General features: G+C 32.7%; 1 protein-coding gene across 2 annotated transcripts; it reads left to right on the forward strand.

Moving 5' to 3' along the window:
- Positions 1-800: 800 nt before the first annotated feature.
- On the forward strand, positions 801-24,754 carry slgA (proline dehydrogenase slgA). Of its 2 annotated transcripts, XM_085198519.1 has the most exons (12): positions 801-1,116; positions 12,571-12,692; positions 12,891-12,977; positions 16,925-17,106; positions 17,536-17,600; positions 17,883-18,061; positions 18,206-18,232; positions 19,909-20,188; positions 20,538-20,675; positions 20,972-21,082; positions 21,515-21,677; positions 22,242-24,754. In XM_085198519.1, the coding sequence occupies exons 1-12, from the start codon at positions 919-921 to the stop codon at positions 22,445-22,447; spliced, it is 1,758 nt and encodes a 585-aa protein (XP_085054645.1). In that variant the 5' UTR covers positions 801-918; the 3' UTR covers positions 22,448-24,754. The 2 variants fall into 2 exon arrangements, with proteins under 2 accessions (XP_085054645.1, XP_085054653.1); XM_085198527.1 differs by lacking the exon at positions 18,206-18,232 and having other exon boundaries at positions 803-1,116.
- Positions 24,755-24,921: the final 167 nt, after the last annotated feature.

The following is a 24,921-nucleotide window of genomic DNA, read 5'->3' on the forward strand; positions in this document are numbered from 1 at the left end:
GCATATGGGACACGCTTGGCTGAACGCGAGGGTTACGTGTTCTATTACACACAAATGTGGTATCTATATTTATAATAATATATATTCTCAATTCGAATTTATAGAATACGGCGTTGAACTCCGCCATGTACCTAAATAGAGAGAGAAGGGAGTGATTTTAAAACTTATCTGTTTATTCTATAAAATAATATGTAATATACCTACATACGTATATTAATACAGTAAGGTCCCTCTTAATAAATCGCTCGCAAGTCTAAGATCGATCTTGAGATGCCGTTTTCATTCATAAAATTCATTGAAAACAGCAACGTAATATAAATTATATAACAATTTTAGTAGGTTGGTACTATATTTTGATAAAAATTGTTATATGTTCATTCATAAAAATGGAGATCGAGAGAAATAACGTATAAATTGTTATTTATAATAATATGATAACAACTAACAATTAAAATTAAAAGCTAATTTTAGTAAATAATAAATACTAGTCTAAAAGCAAAATTACAAATCTCCAAATCACTAATAAACGACTAACACGATAAACCAAATCAGTCAAGTTTGAGTCAAGGCTTAACCGCTGTTCCTTTACGTAACACAACCCACAAATACATTACCCACTTACAATACCCTAGTAATATAGAATAGAAGTAAAAAAAAGCAATGTATACTACAACAAGGGAACCCACACAAGCACAAAAGATTTTAGTGTGCTATAATTACGGAGAAAATGACTTCTCGACCAATAGCGGAGAGCTATAAAGACACACCTTCGTGGCATTTATAATTGGAAAAAGGAATTTAGTGCGCAATCTCAGTTCATATTGAACGGCACGTCAGTTCGGGGTTCTGTCAAAGTTAGCTGTCAGTTGTCGGCGGCGACTCGAGGCGTGTGCTCGTGCTTTCGTGAGACACGCTACTATGGCTCTGGTACGGCGGCTTGCCCTGAACGCGCCTAGGGGGTTCCGGGCCCTCTCGACGCCCTCCCGCGACGACCTGGACCTCTCCTTCAACAGTCCGAAAGATGCTTTCAAATCGAAGAAAACCAGCGAACTGGTACGGGCGTACCTCGTCTACCAAATATGCTCGATCAATTGGATAGTTGAGAATAATGACATGGTGAGTGATTCGTTTGTTTCGTTATATAAGTAAATTATGGTGCGTTTGGAAATGCCTAAAATTAACCGGCTGTGCCCTTGAATTTCTTTTATTACGATTTTCATCTAGTAGTGTCAGAATAATGTCTAGAGAACGTCTTGAGTTTTGCACGTGGTTGGTTCCCGTGTGGTGGTTGTTTAACCGGTTGGTGGCGTACTTTTTTTCTATAATATACGGTTGTACGAAAGAGTTTGGTTACGACCGGTTACGTCACAACCGCTAGCTCACATTCTCACCAACAAACGTTGCATCTGCTAATTCTTAGTGAAACTAAATGTAAAAACCAATATTATTTATTATTAGTTCAGGTTTTCATTAGATCTACATAAGCGGAAATAATAATTATATAATAGGAAAAAATCTGTGAATGAAAGGGGTGGAAATGGATTTTCAAGATGTTCATAGCGCATGCGTCGCTGTCCAGACACTAGGCTAGACTCTAACGACTGGGACCAGTATTACCTAATACCTAGAATTCGCTGGCGTCGGCCGAGAATTGATTCGGCACTTCCGTAGATGTTTAGGTTATTCAACTTTATCAAGACATTGTTCTCGTGGTCTCTTTACTTCAATTGCAATTCTATACGAGTCCACAGAAGCCAGGTGGACGATATTGAACCATATTTGGTGTTGGTATCTCTTAAGGCATACTTAGTTTTGTTTTTATTTTACGTTGAATGAATGAACAAGAAAAAAGTATATAGCTAATAGTTTTCATTAATTTATTATGTACATACAGTTTTTTTGTACTTCCCTGAATTAGGGAAGGATTTATTATTTATAAACTATTAACAATTATTTGATATACAATAGAACAAAATTTCAAGTTCTATAAATTAAAAAATTATCTGGAAAACGTACTCGTAAAAATTATACGCATTTCTAACGCGAAACTGTAAATAATTTACAATGCCATTGATTAAGTACTTAACAGCGAAAAAAAAATACAACTGTGGATAGGTACCCTTATGTTCGACAGCTGCTTTTCGCATTATTTCAATAATAAAAATATTTTATAACTTTATTTTTTACTTAAAACCTATAATAAATACAATTTAATTCAGAAAAAAATACATTTTACAAGAAAATGAATTAACGATCTCCATCCTTCATATCTGCGATAGTTCTGTCAAATTAAAAATTATAGATTATAAGTATTATTGAATAATGATTCATAAGAACATTTTATTATAATAACCTTGCTTTGTAAAAATACAAGATTCGCGTGTTTATATTTATATTCGTAATAAAAATATTTTTATTTGTTTATTAAAATTATTTTAATTATTTTATGATTTAATTTTCTAAATATTCATTTACATTTTTATATTTTAATATTAAAAATATGTATGCTAAAAAGACTGTCATTTATGTCAGCATATATTTTTATTTTAAACCCTTAAAAATAGTGTCCCAAAATAGAACCAAATTAAGAAAATGTTTGATATGCATCAAATAGTCTTCCAATTACTAAAAATGAGGATGATAAAAAAAATCGTCGTGACGGAGTAGTAGCGTCCACGTAGCAACACACTGGTTGTAGATTCGATCCCCACCGCATGAACTATCTTGAAGGATATTGAGTTAATCCCATTAATTTCCTGATCTGGCGAATGGACACAATGTCTCGGGTTCAGATGGAAAGTGGAGAACTGGAATGTCTTTTTTTGCATAAGGCCAGCTATGACTTCTATAAAGGGAAAAGAATTACAATATATTTAACAAATAAAAAGAATATTTCTCTAAACTATAATATAAAACAGAGCGGAAAATTATGAGTATATTATGTCATGTCATACTTTCGCGTCATATTCAAATATGCTGAAAAATTACTTTACGTAATTTACTGTACTTTTAATAGGTTTTCCTTAATAATGTAATATCTATCGGGTTTTTCATTATACTAAGTGCTTTTGAGTGTATTTGTATGGAATAACCATTGCTGTATTTGTTTGTGTCTAATGGCGAAGTGGATAAGATGTGGTTAAGAGTTGGGGGTTCAAGTTTGATGCTAAATATTTTACTTGTATTAAATTTTTTTAGGCATGTTAGAAAACGCGACGTTGATAATATGAGTCTGTCTATACCGGATTATGGGGGATATGCGTGACGATAAAAAATAAGATTTGTCAACATAGATTTTATTTATATTAAAAACAACGAGGGCGTAGTGTCGCAGTGGCACAAGTGTGAGATTGTAAACGCTAAGATCATGGCTTAGATTCCCACTTGGAGAAATTACATATTTAATATTTTCATTTCCTCGCTCCCCTAACGAGGCAAACCGCGGCGTTGAGATCCGTCACAGGACACGTGTAAAGTAGGAAATCATAGGAAGTGTCTTAACTCTAGGTTCCCAGGTTCCTACAGACTACCTTGCGTGTGTGAGATATAGCGTGAAGCTAAACAAAACAAAATAAATAAATGACAACTTAATTTACATTATTTAGACGTAACTAGTTATATCCAGAAAAAGATCCAAATCCAGAAATGTCTACATTTTACGAATGAAATTAATTTCTAATACAAATAAGTACTCAGTATTAACTTTCTGTTTTAATAGCGGTTGTTGAAAGAACAATTATTATCATTCTTAATCTTTATGCAAATTTACTCGAGTTTATATCTACATATCCATACCTATATTATAAATTCGAAAGTAACTCTGTCTGTCTGTCTGTCTGTCTTTTACGCAATCAGGCCCAAACCGCTAATTTAATTGTGATAAAATACTCATATAGAGATACTTGAGGGTCTCGGGATGAACATAGGATACTTTTTTTCTCTTATTTGTAATATTATCGATATATACCAATATATTAAAATACTTATTAATTTGACATGCAATTTATTCCGCCATGTTAATAACAACCGTCGCTATGGGACCGTTGCTAAGCAACGTTTTGCATGGAATGTTGTTGTTAGAAAACGTCACCCAAAATGAGCTTGCTTAACGCATCTCTCTTTTGAAAACTGAAAATAATTTCATAAATATATTTAATAAATATTTGTATAGTTTAAGCGGGCGTAGCCGCGTTCGGGTCCACTAGTAATTAATAAAATCATTTCTTCATGCTGTATCCCGCACACAGCAGGATAGACAGAGGGAACCTAGTGCTAAGACATTCCGTCCCCTACTTTCCGCCGAATGGTGAAGGCATTGCGACACCATAGCGAAGAAATGGAATTATAAATTTATTTAATACTTGTATTTAATTTCCTCGAGTGGGAATCGAACCCACAACCAGTCGCGATTACAGTCGAATTACTCGCAGGTACTTGAATTAGAAACGCTTTTATTTTCATTCAGTACAATTATTAATTATCTTATCGTTCAGTTACGAGAAACACGTGCTACTATGTGTATTGAGTATTTAATAGGAAATATATAAAAGTATTCAGAATGTTAGTAAATTCTATATATTTATAGACTGAGGCCATTCGTGGCGCAGGGACATTAGGTTGTGACTGTAACGCGACGACTGTGAGTTCGATCCCCACTCGAGGAAATCAAATATTAATTAAATTTATTGACGGACGATGCATAAGTTTTCCTAAACTAAAAATTCCAGTACATTTTTAGAGCGATGTAATGAATGAATTAACTACCTAAATGAATTAATTAACTACTTTAAACATGATAAAACCTGGTGCAAGCTGTTGTCTTCTTATCTTGCTTGATGGGATGATAAGTGGTTTTAAATCTGAACGAGATGTAACCAGAAGGAAATGGTATATGTTAAATAGTTTTAAAAACATAATAAAGAACACGCTTTTTCTACACCAAGCGATACAAATGCGATCTTAATTGTACAAGGCTAAACTCGAATGGTTTACTAGTCATCTCTGAAGAGTTCCAATATTGAGGCCCTGGCTCCATCATCACACCAGCTCGTTGATACCATAATATTGTATTGTCAAATAAGCTACGTACGTGTGACTGCCAAATTTCATGAGAATATAATTATTACATGTAGTTCATATTCAGATTCTTAGATTTTATTCATAATATTAGTTCGCACAGTTCGACCCGATGAAAACATGTTTTTTACTTAAATTCTATAAATATTTCACCTTTTCCTAACTAGGTTCCATGCTTTTACCATGGACTTTTTGTTTGTTTTAGCATCAATAAATATGTAAAGGTAGGAAGAAATGAAAATATTAATAACTAATAATACATTCCCCCGTGTGGGAGTCGAACGCACGACCTTCGCGTTTACGGCCACACGACGACGGCCCGAAGAAGTTTTTAAATGACTTAATGATATATCAGCATGGCAGGTATTTTCCATAAAGTATAACAAGTTCGATGAGTTGTCCTAAATGACCAAATAAATATTACTAGCTTTAGAGCTGTCGTAAACCAGTTTTGTATGGAAAATGTCAGTCGCGAATCGTGCAGTCCTAATTCTATCCACGATAAATACTCAAAATCGCACTATTTTTTTAGGGTTCCGTATATTTTAAGGGAAAATTAATAGGGTACTTCCGGCTGACCTAGTATTATCAAAATTGGCACCTAGCATCTACAGGTAGTACTAGTTCAGAAAGATCCTAAAAAATAATAGCCTTAAAACAGGGGCAAAATTTGGTATTAAAGCCGCTTGTTAACGTGAGGTGTCAGATGAAAGGGCTCTGGCTAAGCTAAACTTGAATTTCCGAAAGTCTCTTCAGGCCTCGAATTCCTGTACGGAACTCTCGGTGTGCGAGCCCGACTCGCACTTGTACGGTTTTTTATATACATATCGATTTAAATATATTTGTCTTTCAATCGTCGTAGTGTAAAGTAGTTGTTCTAATTGGTTAATAATTTTTAGTTTATACACAGAAAAAACGACATTGATTTTTCCTACTTTATTGTGGTTTTTTTATCGAGGATTATATTTTATTTATTATTGTTGATTTAGCTTCCTCCTGTATAGCAGATTAGGAAGAGGGAACATGGGAACCTAATGCTAATACAATCCGTTTCAATTAAGACACTTCCGTTCCCAATTCTGCAGAAAGCATTCTTCCATTCTATTCTTCTGCATTCTTTTAGAAAAGAAGCTATATAAACGTAAAAACAATACACTAGTATTATCTAGAATTAATACCATTGACCTACATTTCTTTTAAAATAATTTCTTCTCTAGGTTGAATGTACTGGAAACAATCTACAAATAATAATAAAATATCTAGATCATTCAGCTAATACTTGTATTAGTTATACCGTTAATGCGAACTGGTCAAAGAAAGCGTAAAAAGGTTATAAATGTGCGTAGACTGTAACTGTGACGAGGCGACGGATGTGGGATCGATTCCCAATTGGGGGAATGAATTGTTTTTACTTAATCGTTCTGGTTACAAGCGCGGCCTTGAGTGACACTCTAGTATTTTTTTTTTTAAGTAACAGAATTTGTTTGGTCGATAGTGAATTCTTGGGTCTTTGTTCCATTATGGAAAAGCAGTTTCACACCAATATCTGCACAGCAGGGTGGATACAGGGAATCAAGTGTTAGGAAAGTCCGTTTCTATGTTATGCATAAATATAGATTAAGAGATTTATTTGAATTTGCAATCTTCTCTTTTTTAATGACATGATGAATGAAAAATGTTTTCTCTGATCAGAAAATGAAAAATAAAAAACAACAAAAATATGGAAAGTTAAGAAGGCAAATATTTATATTCTACATTTTAATCTTAGTGGGGAAACGAACCCAAAACCGTTCTGTACTGTCTTACTCCAAGGACACCAAAATTGCGTCAGATATGAACGACGACTTAATAATTTCTATAAATGTAAAAATCTTATAAAATATACGCAATAAGACGTGTGTAGGTTCTAGAAAAAATACTCAGGACCAGTTTTTTACTATAAAAAAGTTAACAGCAATATGAAGTAAAAATAAAAGTTGTCGGATTACACTCTCGTCAATGAACTCCGTCAATTTTTTATTATATTGTAAACCGGTTCTCGGCGGCAGACGGGCCCTACTTAAGGTCCAGTCGTCTGGAAACACCATGGCCTGTAATGCTTTGGATTAGAATTGATAATTAGATAAATGAGGGAAAGTGAATAATCATTGGTTTTTTTTATTATTAGCGACTGTCTGTTTTTTTCCGCATATACCAGAGAGACAAGTTGGCCTCATAGAAAGTGGGGGACATCGGCAGAGCGCCATTAGTCCTGTATAGGGCCCAGGTTCGGCCTTATGGAGTACTGCTCTCATCTCTGGGCTGGTGAACCCCAATAGGAGCTTGACCCATTTGATTGCATACAACGTAGAGCCGTCCGAATCGTTGGGGAACCAAGGATCCGTGAAAGGCTTGACAATCTGGCTTTTTGTATTTTATGGGAAGTGTTCTGGAGAACTGTTTCACCTTTTAAGTGACGTCGATTTTTTTAACCACACGGTAGCGAAGTTCACTTACCATCAGGTACCCGTACGCTCGTTTAGCTTGATCAATCCAGTAAAAACAAAAGGACAGAGGGAACCTTGTGTTACGACACTCCGGTCCAAACTTTTCGAAAAATTTCTTGTTAAGTGGCGGAACTACGAGTAGTAAGAGAGTATGGCTACTAATAAAATGAAATATGTCTTAAAACAACGTATTGTGGAATTCTAGATACCAATATACTTATATTTAACCAAATCACGTGTTCGCGTGAATTTTAAATAATGTGTGGAAAAGTTCCGTTTAAATATTCAAAAGGCGGGCGACCTTGTAGTGGTGCCAATTTTTTTGTGCTTCAACTATACATGCATATATCGTATTATTACATTTACAATTTTGTTGTATTACGACGAGTAAATTGATTTTTTTTTTGCACTCTCTCGCTTTTCTGCTTCCGCATAGCAGGTTACGCAGCAGGAACCTGGTGTTAGGACAATCTGTTCCTCAATTTCCTTCCAACTGTCGAGACTGCGTATTGAATGGTGGAACTAAACGCCGCCCAGACTTCTATCGGCCAGAGCGAGGCCATGGAAATAAATGTAATTATTTTTCCGAATGTGGATTGAACCCACCAGATCAGAACTTGAGTGAAAGACTTTGGTTTTAAGGTCACTAAAACTTATCTGTTTTAAATGAATCTCTTTAACCGGATTAGTCGGACTACGGCAAAGTATTCGAAATGTTAGGTTTCCTAAAATGTATGATACTAAACATATAGGGCTAATACATTTAAAAAAACACATTTAAAGTAAGTAAAAATCGAGGAAAAACAAAAGATCTCTCCTAAGGAAATAGAATATAAGAAATGGAAATATAAACGTAAATAAATATTTCACTTTATCGAGTGGGGATTGAACTCACAACCGTCGCGTTACACACAACCTTGTGCCGCTGCGCCTCGAAGGTCTCTAAATCATACAGAAATTGTGAGTTATACTAGCAACAGACGATCGCGCGACACTCTTGGCACCCAGCAATAGTAGAAAAAGACATTTTAGAAAGATCTCGCGTACAGTCGCCAAATTGTTGTATTATATAATAGATACACGTGCCAGACCGAGTGATAGAGAAGACAGGAGTGAGGAGAATAAATGCCTCTTAAGTTTTTAACATTTCGTAAGATATCATAATAGATAATAGATGTATACAAGAAAATATAGTGATAAGTGACTGATTATTCCTCGTTTCCGTCCGCCACAGTTTACAATGTTTTTCAATATGCAAAACATTGTAAACTGTGGCGGAAAGCAACGTTTAAACATATATTTTTTTCTGTATCCCACACATAGCAGGGTAGGCAGAGGAATTCTGGAGGGGCTTTATAGGACCGTTCGATATTAATTTCAGATAGAAAACCTTCACACAATCATGAGATAAATGATTAAACAGACAGACGGACAACACTGATCCTATAACGGTAACGTTATTTCCTTTAGTCGTACGGAACCCTAAAAACTGAGATTTAATTGCTGTGTTTTCTTCTTAAGTAATTAAATACCCTTATATGGGAAGTCAATGTTTTTTCCCAACTGTAGTTACAATGATTCTTGTCAATGAACAGAATTAATTAAAATTAAATCTGTCCGTTTGTATCAGTAGTGTTTACACTAATAAATATTAATATGCAGTGTGTTGCCCTCAATCGAAAATAACCTGAAGACTTGCCTGCAGCATTGGCCTCACGATTTGTAGCGAAAGTGATCTATTTATAGGGAAGTATGCGCACGTGGGGTCTACATGACGTGACCAGGTTTCGGTAGGGTGGCCCCGTTTTTTAGGTTAACTTTCATTTTTAGGTATAATTGACACCTTTAATAAATAATTTAATATTTCCGTTTTTTTTTTTAAATTAGCGTACTGTGATTACTACGGAGACGTTTGCTTACCATTCCGAAAAAATATAGGTTCCCAGGTTCTCTGTTTCTACATTGCTATGTGCAGGTTCCTCGATGCTATACTATCTTATACAAAATGATTTTTCAATAAAATAGTATGTCTACTTTATTTTTGCCGTTTGAAATCTGTACTATTAGATATTACAAATATTTATTGCTATTTAAAATAAATAAAAAGTACTGTATGAACAGTGTGAATCTTACCACATTTTAGATAATTAATTTCTTTAGTAAGTGCATTGTATATTTATAAAAAAGAAGCAACTGCAAACGCAACGGTTGCTGGTTCGATTCTCACTCGACGGAATGAAATATTAAATATTTTTATTTTGTTGTTCTGGTAACTTTCTGGTGGTCTTAAGCACGCAATAAGCATTGGACGACGAAGTGTTTTAACACTAGAAGCGAAACTTAACAACTGAAAACATGTCCTTCAAGCGGGCATCGAATCTACAACCATATTGTTTACATTCAGACGTTGTCCCACTGCTTCAATCAAATTAAAATCTTATATAAATCCATAATTTGAATTTTTTTTAGCATTTTCCCGTCGTTCTTTGCCTTTAAGTTTCATAATAAAACTGTAAGTATAGCTTCAACGTCGCGCCTTCGCTTGCCAAAGGCACGCTGAGCTGTAAAGTAAGCAATTACTTTAATGAGTGAGGTCTTACTGGCGCACCCTTTACTCACAGATTTTCATAAAATTTTCTTTCTGAAACTCTGTAAAAAAAGTATGTATTTTCTTTAACTTCTTTACTGTTATACTCTACAGTTGTGGAACTGTATAATTAAATGATTATATTTAAAATGTACATATGTATAGAAGAATGACTTGTAAATAAAATAAAATTGGCAATGATACTTCTATAATATAAAAAAATATTTCACGTCCTACATTATGTAGTAAAGCGGAGATATACGACAAAAATGAAAATTGGGGTCAAAAAAGTAACTTACGCTTTCTACCGTGGAGCAGGGTGTTCCCCACCATGCGCCCAATTTTCCACACATTTTGTGTTGTGTGACGTAACTTAACGTCGCGCTTTGCCTGTGTACCAAGGCGAAGATATGCAATTGTGTCACTACGCTACGCCTTGCCATATGAATTCGCCTCTTCTGTACAGATATATTTTTTACGCAAGATATCCGCTTACCGTACGTTTCCCAGGCTTTCCAGGCCTATTGCCAAGTATCGGAGACGAGTGTGTCATGAACATTGTAAATGTCAGCTGTAGCAAATTAATTTAATATTTGATAACAAAAATTGAAAATTAAGCGGAGAATCGGTAAACAAATTATTAATTAACATAAGATTTCCTTCATTTTGTCATATTGTACTTTAATATTTACTAATCCATTAATTTATTTCAATAAAAAAAAACACAGAAAATTAAGCCTGAAAAATTTATATAAAACCCCTTTACGGCAACAGATCTGTTCAAAGCTAAAGTTTAGGTCCACCCTGTAAAATATATCTAGATACTAGGGATGAGTTCGATATATCAAAACGTAACTTGAAACCGATATGTTAAGGAAAACATAACGTATCGATATATGTTTTTAGAAAACCGTTTTTACAGAAACTGAAAACTCAACATAGCTGTGATCTGAATAAAACTGTAATAACGCAAAACTTTTGAAACGTCAAACGGTTTTATATTAAAACTAACTTCCTCTCTTTCTAACTAACTTATTTCGAACGGGCGTAAATGAGATAAGGCGAATATCTGATAAACTAATATTCGCTACCTCTCTTTCTATCCGTATATTCTTCACGGGTGTAAAAGAAATGAAGCGAATACCCGATAACTAACTAACAGATTCATGTTTCGGCGGTTTTCTTACATTACATCTACAAGTTATTATTTCGTCGTTATGAAATCGAACTTCTAAATAAATGAATAAAGTTGAAATTTGGATATGATTTTGTATTTTAATATTATTTTAATTTAATTACTAAATATTGTTTTTTTTACATTTGATTATAGTTTTTATTTATATGTAATACTAATTACATATATTTATTATGATATTATAATGTTATAATTGTGATTTTGCGTTTATTGACAATTCGAAAAACGATATCTGAAAACCGTTTTTGATATCGATACGAAAACCATATATCGGTTTCATAACCGTTAACGGAAAAAAACAATAACGCCCATCTCTAATAGATACGCCCATGATCTCAAGATCGATCTCAGAGTTACTCAGAGTTTTTAAATTCCATTTTAACGCATACATTACTGTCCGCGTAGTGACAATGCTGATATGACATTCAAATTCGTTGAGGTGAAGTGAAGGACGCTTCGTTTTTTTAGGGCAACTACAACATTGTAGTGTTCTAACATTACACATATTTTTATATCTTTTATATTTTTGGTTATGTAACTTCTTTCGTCGGTTGCCTTTTAGGGCTATATTAGAGCTCAAGGGAGCTTGGATCTATAATTCTATAGTGCAGTAGATATTTATGGCACAATGCCTTGGAAATTGGGCGGAAAATGGAGGACGGAGTGATTTAATACTAGGTTTACTCTGCTTACCTTTCTACCTGCGGGAAAGGAAGCACGCAGTAGCGTGTACCTAAAAAAATATATCTAGAAGTTACATACTTTAGTATTACAGAAAATATGTACATTAGAATTTGTTGGAACTAACGCGATTATAGGCTTCGTTAATCTTGACCAGCTGAACGTGGTATGGTGGTTTGAACAAAATATTAGGTTCAAAAGAATATTTTAAGTCTTTTTTTAGCTTCACACTATATACCCTACATACCAGGATAGACAGGGAACCTAGTTGAGACGCACCGTTCCTAATCTATCGTTCCAATTTTCAAGACAGACGGTATAAATGAGGAAACTCAACGCTGAACTCTTACTATAATTCATGTCTCTCTCAAGTGTCACGGTGAGTTCCACTACTCAACACGCGATATCTTCAGAATTTGGTGGCAAATGAGGAACAGAGTGTCTTAACACTAGGTTCCCTAGACCTATCCTGCTATGTACAGCCTGAAGCTGATTCCAGATTTATGCCGTTTACAATACTTTAAACTATTTTTTTGTTTCAACAGCTCATGAAGAGGTTGCGCCAGGTGGTGGGCAACCGTCTCTTCGAAGTCATCATGAAGGCGACCTTCTATGGGCAGTTCGTCGCCGGCGAAGACCAGAACAAAATCAAGCCTACTCTTGAGAGGTGATTATGTTTAAATGAATTATATAACCACTTTCCACTGATTTCTGGAACCATTGCGCGTTGAGAGGCAGGAAATGAAAATATTAAATAATTAATTTTCCCGAGTGGGAATCGAACTTAAAACCGTGGCGTTTACAGTCACACGCTTGTGCCCTGCGCCACAACGGCCCCAATATAATATTTTTTATAATTTCACAGATTACGTTCGTTCGGAGTGAAGTCGATCCTCGACTACTCCGTGGAGGAAGATTTGTCACAAGAGGAGGCTGAGAAGCGTGAAGTTAGGTGAGTATCTATTTTTATAGTTAACTCTATGCTCTATATCTATTAAGGCACTTCATTCTCATAAAGACACTTCCGTTCCCAACTTTCTGCCAAATTCTGGAGGCATTGCATCTTGCGTGGCAGAACTCGTCGCTCAACATGCAATGCCTCCAGAACTCCTCCTCCTCAGATATTTCACGTACACCTCGTTGCTAGAGAGAGGAAATCCAAATATTAAATATTTAATTTCCTCGAGCGGTAATCAAACCCAATACCTACCGGTCGCTACGTTACTGTCTCGCAACTGACATCAAAGTATAAATATATACCCCGATAATGCTAGCCGTAATTATTATTGTAGTTTGACAAATAAAAACAATACGAGCTTATTAGCCTGTGAAAAAATAATTATTCTTAAATATCCTTAAGCCATTTATAAAAAAAAACCGGCGCCACAATACTTTATACGTTTTGTTAGATGAGTAGAATACATTTAGATCTATAGACGGGCGGTGTATGGCCTCTTTTCCAATTTTCTCATTGTTTCAAGACTTATGACGGCTATTCACTATGTTTACACAATTTTCAACCTTATCATTTACTAGGAATAATGTCGAAATTTCCACACAAAATGGCTGACTGAACTGAATCGTGATCGTAATGGTGTTATAATTCAGAAAGTCACGTGCAATGTCGTTATGAATTCCGTCCTTCGTTAGGCTGTCACTATTAATTCAGTATTGTTAATCTGTTACTGTTTTACTTGGAACTGTTTGTATGCACAGATTCAATATGTGTGTTGCCACAGATTATATAACTATGTATGTGGAGATGTAAAAATGAAAAACATTTAGATACTAAATTATTTAAGTTTTATCCATTTAAACAGCTTTAGCTTTTTTCTTGATCGTGTTGGGGCCTAACAGGGTAGTCAGAGGGAACATAGTGTTAAGACACTTCATTCCTCACCTTCCGCGGAATTTATCGAAGCATTGCGAATTGAGTGGCGGAACTCTACGCTCGGGCTCGGGCTTTGGTGCCAAAGCAAAGAAATGAAAATATTAATAAATAATAATTGATTCCCTCGAGTTGGGATCGAACCCACAACAGTCGCGTTACAGTCGCACACCTTTGTGCGCCTGCGTCACTACGGACTTAAGTATAACAGTATATCAGTTTTTTTAAAGGTATATCCCCTATAATAAGAAGTATAGATAATATTATATTCATAAGATTGTTATTATAACTTGGAAGATGTACCATTATATCAGTAATTTGTTAGAGATGTTTATGTTTATACTTTTGATTGCGTCTCTATAGGGTTGTCGATTCGTTGTCCTTTCTATTACAGTCTCTGATAAACAAATATTATTTATTATTGGTTCCAAAAAGCAATACGTAAATTATAAAATATTCATGCTATATTGATATTATTTGTCTATGCAATATTACTAGATTTAATACTAAAATAAATATTTTAATTAGTTACTAATGAATACCGAATGTTCCAGAAGCTGTATAACAAGTGAGCGTTTGACGAAACTAATAAAAAGCGGTCCGAGGACTTTACAAGATTTAATCATAGCTGGGTTTTGATTTTCTTTTTTTCAGTTATTGCATTAGATTCGTTGTATTTTTTTTTAATCTGTTATAGTTAATTATCTATTATTATTATTTAATTTTGTGTATTTTTTTTAGATGTTTTTTTCTTTCTTAGTAATTTTAGATTTCAAAGTAAATGTCATTTGTAAAGTTTAGTACAAGTAGTTGCCCCATGGCAATAATTTTACTAAATTACAATTAATTTACATATTTATTACAGTCAAATATGGAAAAAAACTATTATTCAAGACCATTGAAACTCTTTTGAATTTAATATTCAATACTGGAATGGTTTTCCGAATAATAAAATATTCTATTGTGTATTTTTTACATAATACCAGAATGAAGACACAAATTATTTACACATTTCTTATTTACTAACACAAAATACAAAGCAAACCTCCATTAAAAAAATCGTGCGACGCAATTGTACTTTGAAAGATGCCCATAAAGTTTTCCATAAAAATTATACAACCTCAAATTATAGTTTTACATTATTTATAATACATTATACTTAAATTTAAACTAAAAAGTAATTTTAAGCAGTTTGAGCCTCTATGGTGATAATTTTATGCAAAATAACCTGAACCTGTATCTTTTTGTCTATTGACAGCCGTAAGGTAATTATTATTAGTGATTAAAATGTAAATTTGTATGTATTTCTACGATTATTTGAAAGACAAAAATTTAAAACACGTTCGTTCGTTCATACGTTACTAACGCTAATAAACGCTGTATTTTAAAATATTTTTAATCTATAAAAAAAATCTAATCTTTAATATGACGGATAATTATTTAAAAAATAAAAAAAATATCGATTGATACTTCTCAAATTAAATGAAAAAAACTTACACTTTATATTGGCTATAGCTGTACAAGCATCAGTATAATATAAAGAAAATATTAAATAAATTTGCTATTTAATTTATAGGAAGTCGAGAAATCAGTTTTTCTACATTATAATTTATAATAAATTGGAACTGTACAAGTGACTTCTTTTTTCATTTGTAAATGATAATTATTGATTATCTTTATTTAAATTTCGACGTTATTGTAGTATTTATTTTTCGTAAATTATTTAATAGATTGGTATTTCGAAATATTAATTTTACTAATATTTTTGATTACATTTAGTTGTTTTAAATTTCTTACGTTTAATTTATCACCACATCATTTAAATGTATTTTTTATTTCTGGATGTAATTAATACTCTGTATTCAAAATGGCGACTCTCCCTGACAAAGACTCGGATCTATTATGCCTAAACAACTTTGTAACATGATAAGTTATTAGAAAAGTCTAACTAAAGAATTTCGGACGTTCAATTATTGTGACCTACATGTGTCACATGTTCTCGACATCATTGAATTATAATTAGGCGAAATTCTCTTTTATTCTAAAGAATTTAAAGTGGATTTTTCTACGCACTGTTTTCAATGTCATTAAAACTGAAATAGGCAATTGGGGTCGAGCGATTTTTGTCTATTTTTTTAAATAGCATTTTTTTTTTACATTTAGTTTGTCTATGACCCTATTTATAAATATTTTTTGCACAAATTCTTATGATGTATAATAATTTGTGCAAAAAATTTAATAAATATAATTCCTATACTAATAAAACTAGATCCTTATAAAAATATATACGGAAATACAAATATACAAACATTTTATCTGCAGAATTAGTCTCTTAATTAAATAATTTTCTAAAAACAAGATAAACATCGATTAAAATACATAGTACATTGATTATGTATCACTTTTTTAGCAGTTTTATATATATTAAATCTTCTTATGTATTATATATTTAACATTAATTTCTACAAAAAATAAATATTTCTCTCAATTACTGTCAATTAAGTGTAATTTAGAAAGAAAATACGTTTTTAGAAAACATATTATAAAAATAATAAAAAAACTTATTTTTTTTTCTAAAAAACCTGCAGTAATTAATTAGTAGTAGCTAGTATTTGGTAATTCTCTATAATAGAACTAAAAAAAATATATTCAATCTTAAAAATTTAGATAGCACAATTTAAACCAGGATTTGATCATTAATTAATTAGCCACGTCGAACATATTTTATTAAATAGATACGTTTTTTCTAGCATCACGCTCTACCCCGCATATAGCAAGGAAGGCAGAGGAAATCTAGTGTTAAGACACTCCGTTGCCCACTTCGGGGAATCGAACCTGCAACCGTAGACTTAAAGTCATTTGCTTGTGTCCCTGGGCCACTATGGCCTCTGAATGCACTCGCTCACTGATCAACCATCTTCATACTATACTTTAGAGCTTAATTTAATAATTTACCTAAATTACCCCAAATTATCAATAGTATCAGAATTTAACAGTATTTTTCTCATCAGCGCGTCGATCTCAACATGTGGGGACCAGCAGGAGGAAGGTCAGCTCAAGCAGTACCACGTGGAGCAGAGGTTCGCCGACCGCCGGTACAAAGTGACCAGCGCTAGGACTTACTTCTATTTGAATGAAGCAGCTTGTGAGAAGAATATGGAGGCCTTTTTGAGGAGTATCGACGCTGTGGCTGGTAAGTGAAATATTTTAGTCGACGATATTGGCTTTTTATCCTGGAATTCGTGCGGGGTGGGTATTGTGGTATGTTATTTATGCTAGTACCTCCCAGATACTAGTGGATATATAATAACTAGACATTTTTCTTAGCATAAAACAAACAAAATTCCAAAAGGTTTAATTTTTTAATGAAGAACGGTTTTCTTTCGATTTCTTTAAATTCAGTTCAAAATATTTAAAAAATCAATCAAGCGGTCGAAGCCGCGAGCGAGCCGCTCGTATAGAAAATTATATTAATGTTGCCAGGATAAGACAAATGGTTTATTTGGGTCCTGAAATATTTCATCACTTAAATGGTGGACACTAATTTTATACTGGTCATTTAGTTTTTCTCTATAAATAGCCAAATATGATTAATTAAACTATCAAAATTTTATTTTTTCAGAAAACACTAAAAGTACGGGTTTGATGGCAGTTAAACTGACAGCTCTTGGCAGACCTCAGCTACTTGTAAGTAAAATAAATGTTGTTACCGTATTTATTTCTAAAAACATGAGGTCGTCGTGACGAAGGGGCACAGGCGCGGCGGTTGGGGGTTCGATTCCCACTCGGGAAGTGAAATATTTAATATTTTCATGTCCTCGCTCTGGTAACGAGGCAAAAGCGCAGCATTGAATTCCACTATTCAACCCGCAATATCTCGGAAACGAAATATCTTAATTCTAAGCTATCTCTGCCTACGCTGCTGAACTGGCTTGTTTTTAATATAAATGCATTTCCCCCATCTTTCAGCTCCAATTATCCGAAGTGATAATGAGGGCGCGTAGCTACATGCACCAAATAGCTGGTGGGACCGGAAACGTGCTCACACATCACAAGACCATCGAAGACCTCCAACGTTACCTCGGTGATCTGAGCTCCAAACCCGAAGTTCAGGATTTCATGAAGAAAATCACTTCGGATACGGAAGGGTGAGATATATGTATATATAATTGATATGTTGATATATTTATAGATATATATATAATTTGCTGGCACGACTCATCGATCACCCTGTACATACGCATGTATCATACACTATCAGCATAGTATTGAAGTAACAAGATGTATTTCAGTGTGCTGCACTTATTCCCGTGGGACCGGTCAGTGGCGACTACTTGTTATCGTAAGCGTTGAGACGTAATGTCGCTAATTGTAAACCCCCCTTTTTTAATAATATATATATATATATACAGGATGTAAGCGTAGCGCGATTGACGGATCAACGGTTGTCTATGAGTAAGCGACTTCAGTTGCAATTTTCAGTGGTTCAGCAGATATTTGGAAATATGTGATTTTGTTGGAAAGCATAGAATTCTTGAAAAATATTGGCAAATACAGCCCCATTGATGGCTCTGCGCTCATTAGCTTCACGCTGTATCCTGTGTCATGGGGTGAAATGGAAATTTACTGAGGTCGCCTACCCATAGACAACCGTTGATTCTTCGATCGCGTTACACCCTGTATATACATATAATACGTACATATGGACCGTATATTTTTTTTAAGTTGCATTGAAATACACCAATTGCGAGTTTCCTATATTGGCGCTACCGTTGTAAATATAAATAAATACAATTGAAATTTATCTAAAATTATCCTATTTTATTTTTATTTATAATATTTGGATTCTACGAAAATTAAAATATTATACATCTATTAAATTAAAAGTGTCTCTGAGAAAATAAATAAAAAGGAAATATAAATATTAGATTACTTTTTTTAAGTATTACACATAACTATATTTTATTTTTTTAATTATTTTCTTCATTAAAACAGTGGTCCATATGTAGATAAGCTAGATATTATTTATATTAGACTGGCCAATGTTGTGGCTATGCTAGACAGACATTTTTTACTTAATTTTTTTTAATCTGAGTTCGATAATTTGATTGTCTACTCTTCAAGCTTTATTTAATTATATCTTTTAAAAACGACTTACATATTCGCTGCTGATCTAACTATAGCCAAAATGTTTTAAAATCTATATAATTTCTTTATAAAAATATATATATAATATATATATATATATCTAACTATAAAATACTCATAACTTTATAAAGCATTTTGTTTAAGGTTATTTCAGTTTTTAATTTATTACTAGAATATTAACACCTTTGTTTTAATTATACTTTAGTTTATAAATTTGTTTTTCATCAACTTGATAGTGATAAAATCCTAAATTTCATATAAAATCCATACATTCTGCATTTTGCGTCCATTATAGAGTTTCAGATAGTACATGCTTCACTTTCTCTAACTCTATCCAGGAATTTTATATTTTTAAATGGGTATATGTAAATAACCTTTAGTGGGAGTCGAACTCCCAATCTTGTTAAATTTCAATTGTGCCCTATGGCTTTAAAACATATTTACTATACTTAGATGATAAAAAGATTAAAATAATATATCTTATATACTAGCTATTTCTGTGTTTGACAGATGAAAATATTATAATTTTTTGTGTCGTTTCTTCTACTTCTTATTACTTTACGTCCTTAATTTAGACTAAACAAAACCGGAAGAAAAAAATGCTTTTTTATTTAAAAAATAACGAGCTATCTAAGTCGAGATAGTCTTTATGTTTATGTATACTTTCTACAATTTGAGATTCATCGTTCTTTAACTTCAAGAGGAAAACAAAAAATTCGTATAAGTTATATTAAAATAAAAAATGTAAAAGAAAAGTATAGGTTATGTTTTACTACTAATGCACGAAAATCTAATTCTTCATACATAAATTTTTTTTACATATTAAATTTCAATTACATAATTCCAGTATCGTCCACCTGTTCCCATGGTCAAACATTCTAGACAAAGACATGGGTCTCTCCGATTCCTTCCGGGTGCCAGACCCGAAAACCGGTCAGATGAGGCGTCTCATCTCCCAGATATCACCAAAGGAAGAGGAAATGTTCAGAAATATGCTCAGAAGGCTGAACAGCATTATCAAGGTGGCCAACGAACGTGATGTCAGAATAATGATTGATGCTGAACAAACATACTTCCAGCCAGCTATATCGAGGATCTGCTTGGAAATGATGAGAAGATATAATAAGGTTGGTTGTGTTGTTTTATTTAAATAGCAGAGAAGGCGAATACGGGTATCCATAGTCACTCTTCTCTACTTTCGCCACGAATTTAATAGTGTTCAGTAGCGAAACTTACCGTTTTTAGTTTTTCCAGAGCGGAAGTACGAAAATAATTCATTTCCCCGATCGGAGATCGAACCCATGCCCACGATTTTCATATCTACTCTTATCACCATAGCCTCATTATGTCTGTAAAATAGGTGCGAAGTAGAAAATTGTATAACATGTTAATATACTTTCCTAGGTTGTCGATATTGTCTGAAGCTGTCTAGAATAGCAAAATGTACGTCTAATTAGTTTCTCCTTTTAATTACAGAATAAGTTCCTAGTATTTAATACATACCAAACCTACCTAAAGAATACATATAATGAGATAGTCACGGACCTGGAGCAAGCTCAGCGTCAGAACTTCTACTGGGGCGCTAAGCTGGTGAGAGGAGCGTATATAGAACAGGTAAGGGAAATAAGTTTACAAAAAACAGTAAAGACTCGATTATTCGGCCTTGTATTACACGGATTCGATATTATCCGGATTACCAACACAATTGATAAACAAAGATTGAAAGATTTGGAAAAATGTTGAACATTACTAATATTATTATTAAAAAATGTTATATTAACCTACTTATGGGGTATACATATATGTTATTTCTATTAAAGCAACTTTCATAAAAAATATATCCACATTCATAAATTATTTTGTCGTTTTGTCAGTTGTTAACATTTTTTTTCTTATTTTTTTTTTCCCAGGAGCGTGCTCGAGCCGCCGCCATGGGATACGAAGACCCGACCTGCGAGAGTGTAGACGCTACCACTAATTCCTTCCATCGATGCCTCAAGGAAATACTTAGCAGGGTTAAGGTAATTTAAAATAAAATTTTGACTTATTTTGTTTTTTTTTTAACTTTATTGAACTTATAAATAAAAACCTAGTGTTAAGACACTCTGTATGCCACGGATTTTCCAATTTCGCGCAACGTCAACGTCGCGGTTTATCTTGGTGCTAGAGAGGGACAACGAAAATAATTATATAAGTCGCGTTGACAGTTTTTGATCAACATGTGCGATCGCTTAGAGAAGAAAGTAGTTATTACTGAGACCGTGGGTTCGAGTTCCACTCGGGGGAGTGAAATATTTAATATATTTATATTGTCATTTCCTCTGTTAACCAAGCAATACTACGATTACGATTATATGGGTATTACGATTTGATTGATATAATCTTAAACAAACAAACAAACAAATATATATATGTATATATATACAACTAAATAATATTTTGATAACAAACAGAATGAGCAAAACGACCGTCTCGGCATCATGGTGGCGTCCCACAACGAGGACACGGTCCGCTACGCCATACAGCTGATGAAGGAGCACGGCATCGGGCCCGGGGACAAGGTGGTCTGCTTTGGACAGCTGTTGGGCATGTGCGACCACATCACGTTCCCGTTGGGTGAGTTTAGTGATGGAAACTGAGAAGTTCTTGTTTATGAAATTTGAGTTTTTGATGGAAAGTTTGAGAAGTTCTAGTTTATGGAATTTGTGTTTTTGTTTTAAAATTTGAGAAGCTGATTTTATAGGATTCAAGTTTTTAATGGAATGTTTGAGAAGCTCTTTTTTATGGGAATTCCTAATATGAAATGTATTTTTTTTCTGTATGTTTCTGCATCATTCTGTATTATTCACATAGCAGGGTAAGTAGAGAGGTCTTGGCAATCTAGTGTTTCGCTACTCGGTTCTCTTTAAGATACTTCCGACGAATTTTCGAGGCAGCAATGAAAATATTAATTATTTCATTCCCCCGAGTGGGTATGGAAGCGAAAACTTCTACTAAGTAACCCTGCGCCACCAGTACCACGGCAGCATTCACACAAAAACATTTTCTTCAATTCATTCAAGTAGTTTTGGAAATAAGCACGTCTAACCAAACACACCTACACCTTTCTATTTCATAATATTTGTATTAGTATAGATACATTAGAAATTTAATTTTCAATATATTTATATACTGTTTCAGGTCAAGCCGGCTACTCCGCCTACAAATATGTACCCTACGGCCCAGTGGTTGAAGTACTCCCGTACCTATCTCGACGCGCCAATGAGAATCGCGGGTTCCTAGCCAAGATTAAAAAAGAGAAAGGCCTCCTGTTGAAGGAGATATTCCGTAGAATTTTCACCGGACAGATATTCTATAAGCCCGTCGGTAATTATACGCCAGTTTGAATAATCTGCCAGAATAGTTTAGAAGTCGTATTGTTCGAATGTTGTTAGCCATTATTTATTGTAAATTAAGAAAATAATTTCTATAAGGATTCAACTCTGTACTGAATTGATGCGAGTTTGAACCTTGTCTCACTATACAATATAAGTGTTTAAGCTCAATGCAATGAGGGCTTAGCATTTTTGTTTTTAATTTTGTCTTTTTTTTTCGCGGGCGTAATAGAAATGGACGTGTTGATTTTATTTTAATTATTGTTTTAGGTTATAACTATAATTGTTATTACAATCTTGTGTTATTAGAATAAATAATTGAATACAGATAATATATAAATGTCAATTTGACAGATAACCTCAAACATATTGGCCCTCATTGAACTATAGTGCAAGCATACCAACATTAACTGAAAAATAATACAAAAAACACACATTTTTTATGGCATATTCAGTATTGTTATACATAGTATTAGTCGATATGGCTTTTTAGAATAAATAAAAAGGCTAGTCGTTTAAAATAGAGCTTCATTGTTTCGGGATATTCTGGAATGTTTTTTTCTAAGGCGTATTATTTATATAAGCGTTTTGTTTAATTTTTTGGCTGTTTTTTCTGTATCTGCAAATCAATATTGTGTCAAACGTTGAATAAATGTTTAATCATTAAATGTAATGTCTGACGTAAAACTGATTTTGTAATGGCCGTTAATTACTCTTTACTAGTATATTCTATTTGATAGTCAATATCAAGAAAAGAAAAATTCAAGAATATTAAGGCCATTCATCGATTAGATATCGATTTTAGAACTTTTTAAAATGTTAAAAACAAATATTAAATCGTCGTTAGTATAAATTATACAACATCGATTGTAATCGATAAAACAATGTTAAATAATTGTTACAATTTGGTGTTAAATATAATGATATTACAAAAACCGATACTTGATTGTTTACTTCTTATTGATGTAATAATATGGAAATCAAATTGTCTATTCGTTGTAATTCGTTTGTATGTATATTTATTGTTCTCGTGTGAGTTTCTTTTGAATCTATGACTGGATCTGGATATTTATATATTTTTCTTAATTATTTTGTGTGGTTCTGTAAGAATTTTGAATTTGTACAGATTATAAATAATTTTCAATTTCAATGGATATCGTATTTGTTAGTTTAAAATTTCGTATCTGCTTTATTCTCAAAATAATTTTTAGCAACTTTTATCTAGATGTGCTTATCAGAAAAGTTTGCTTTAAAGATAAATGATTTTGAAGTCAATGACTTTGTTAATCTTATAGAAAAAAGCAGATTTGAAATTTTGAGATTTACTTTTTTATTTTGAATTTGTGAATAAATTATTTATTATTTTATACACATTATTCTAATATTTAACTAGATTTTATTTTCACATTTTTATAATGGCTATTAATGTATTTGTAATATTTCATTAAATTCAATTTCATAATTCATTTGTATTGTATTATGATTTCTAATGTGCAATAGTTGTTACAACAACATGTATAATATATGTAATTATAAGACATCGGAATTGAACGGAATTAAATCGATATCAATTAAAATAATAAAATCGATTATAACAATAAATACGATATCTCAATAGAAACGGATCAATACAATTATATTTATGATTTTATTTTATATTTCTTGATACAATTAATTAAAAATAAGCTAGTCCCTTCTCTGAAGAGCTTTGTGTAACTAATTATCAAAGACAATAATGTATTTCTAAATTCACTTTTTAATGTTTAAGACCTATTAGAAATTATTTAGAATGGTATGTTACTTTGAAACAGAGCGATTCGAGGAAGGTTAATGCATTTTAATATTTTTTTTTCAGACATTTAATTATATACAATATTATTTAAATTACCATTAAGTTAAATCCTGTTTTGTGTTTATTTATTATATTGTATGATTTAGTGAGTTTCGTCCAACGATGTATTAGTTAGTGGTGTTAACAATATATGCTCAATAGAAATGTTTGGATTTTTCTTTTAATTACATGTTCATTTTTAGGTGAAAATCTATAATAAAAAACAATTGTTTTTTTTTAAATATAAAACACTGTTTTTGTCAGTTCCTAATTTTTAAAGGCAATTTGACAGTCTATTTATCAACTTGCCTCGTAAATGCTTCGTAGTGTAGTCAATTGTTTCTTTTTTGTTTTGAATATTGTTTTTTTTTATAATTTTTGTGTTAATTTAATTTATAAGCTGTTTATTTTAGTATGTGCGCTAATAATTGTGATGCTAATTTAGATTATTTTACAAGTAGACATTTTAATAAAGACAAACTGAAATACTTATGTTTTTTTACCTGTCGTTATTAAAATTTAAATGTGATTTGAGTTCCACATAAAAAAGTTTTAAATTTTTATAATATCACTCACATTCTATCATCTACTTATTTCCTATTTCAATTAAATTTCTATATGTTGAAAATATTACGTTAGGTTTGTTAAAATATAC

Source organism: Heliconius melpomene, chromosome 2, assembly GCF_056956725.1.
Source record: "Heliconius melpomene rosina isolate 202511_hmr_F chromosome 2, ASM5695672v1, whole genome shotgun sequence".
Taxonomy (NCBI): Eukaryota; Metazoa; Arthropoda; class Insecta; order Lepidoptera; family Nymphalidae; genus Heliconius; species Heliconius melpomene.

Excerpts from the sequence above, each read along its gene's own strand:
- slgA (XM_085198519.1), top strand. The coding sequence starts at position 919 with ATGGCTCTGGTACGGCGGCTTGCCCTGAACGCGCCTAGGGGGTTCCGG. Across the intron at positions 18,233-19,908 it reads CACTTATTCCCGTGGGACCG|TATCGTCCACCTGTTCCCAT; the intron begins GTCAGTGGCGAC and ends ACATAATTCCAG. Across the intron at positions 21,083-21,514 it reads AAATACTTAGCAGGGTTAAG|AATGAGCAAAACGACCGTCT; the intron begins GTAATTTAAAAT and ends GATAACAAACAG.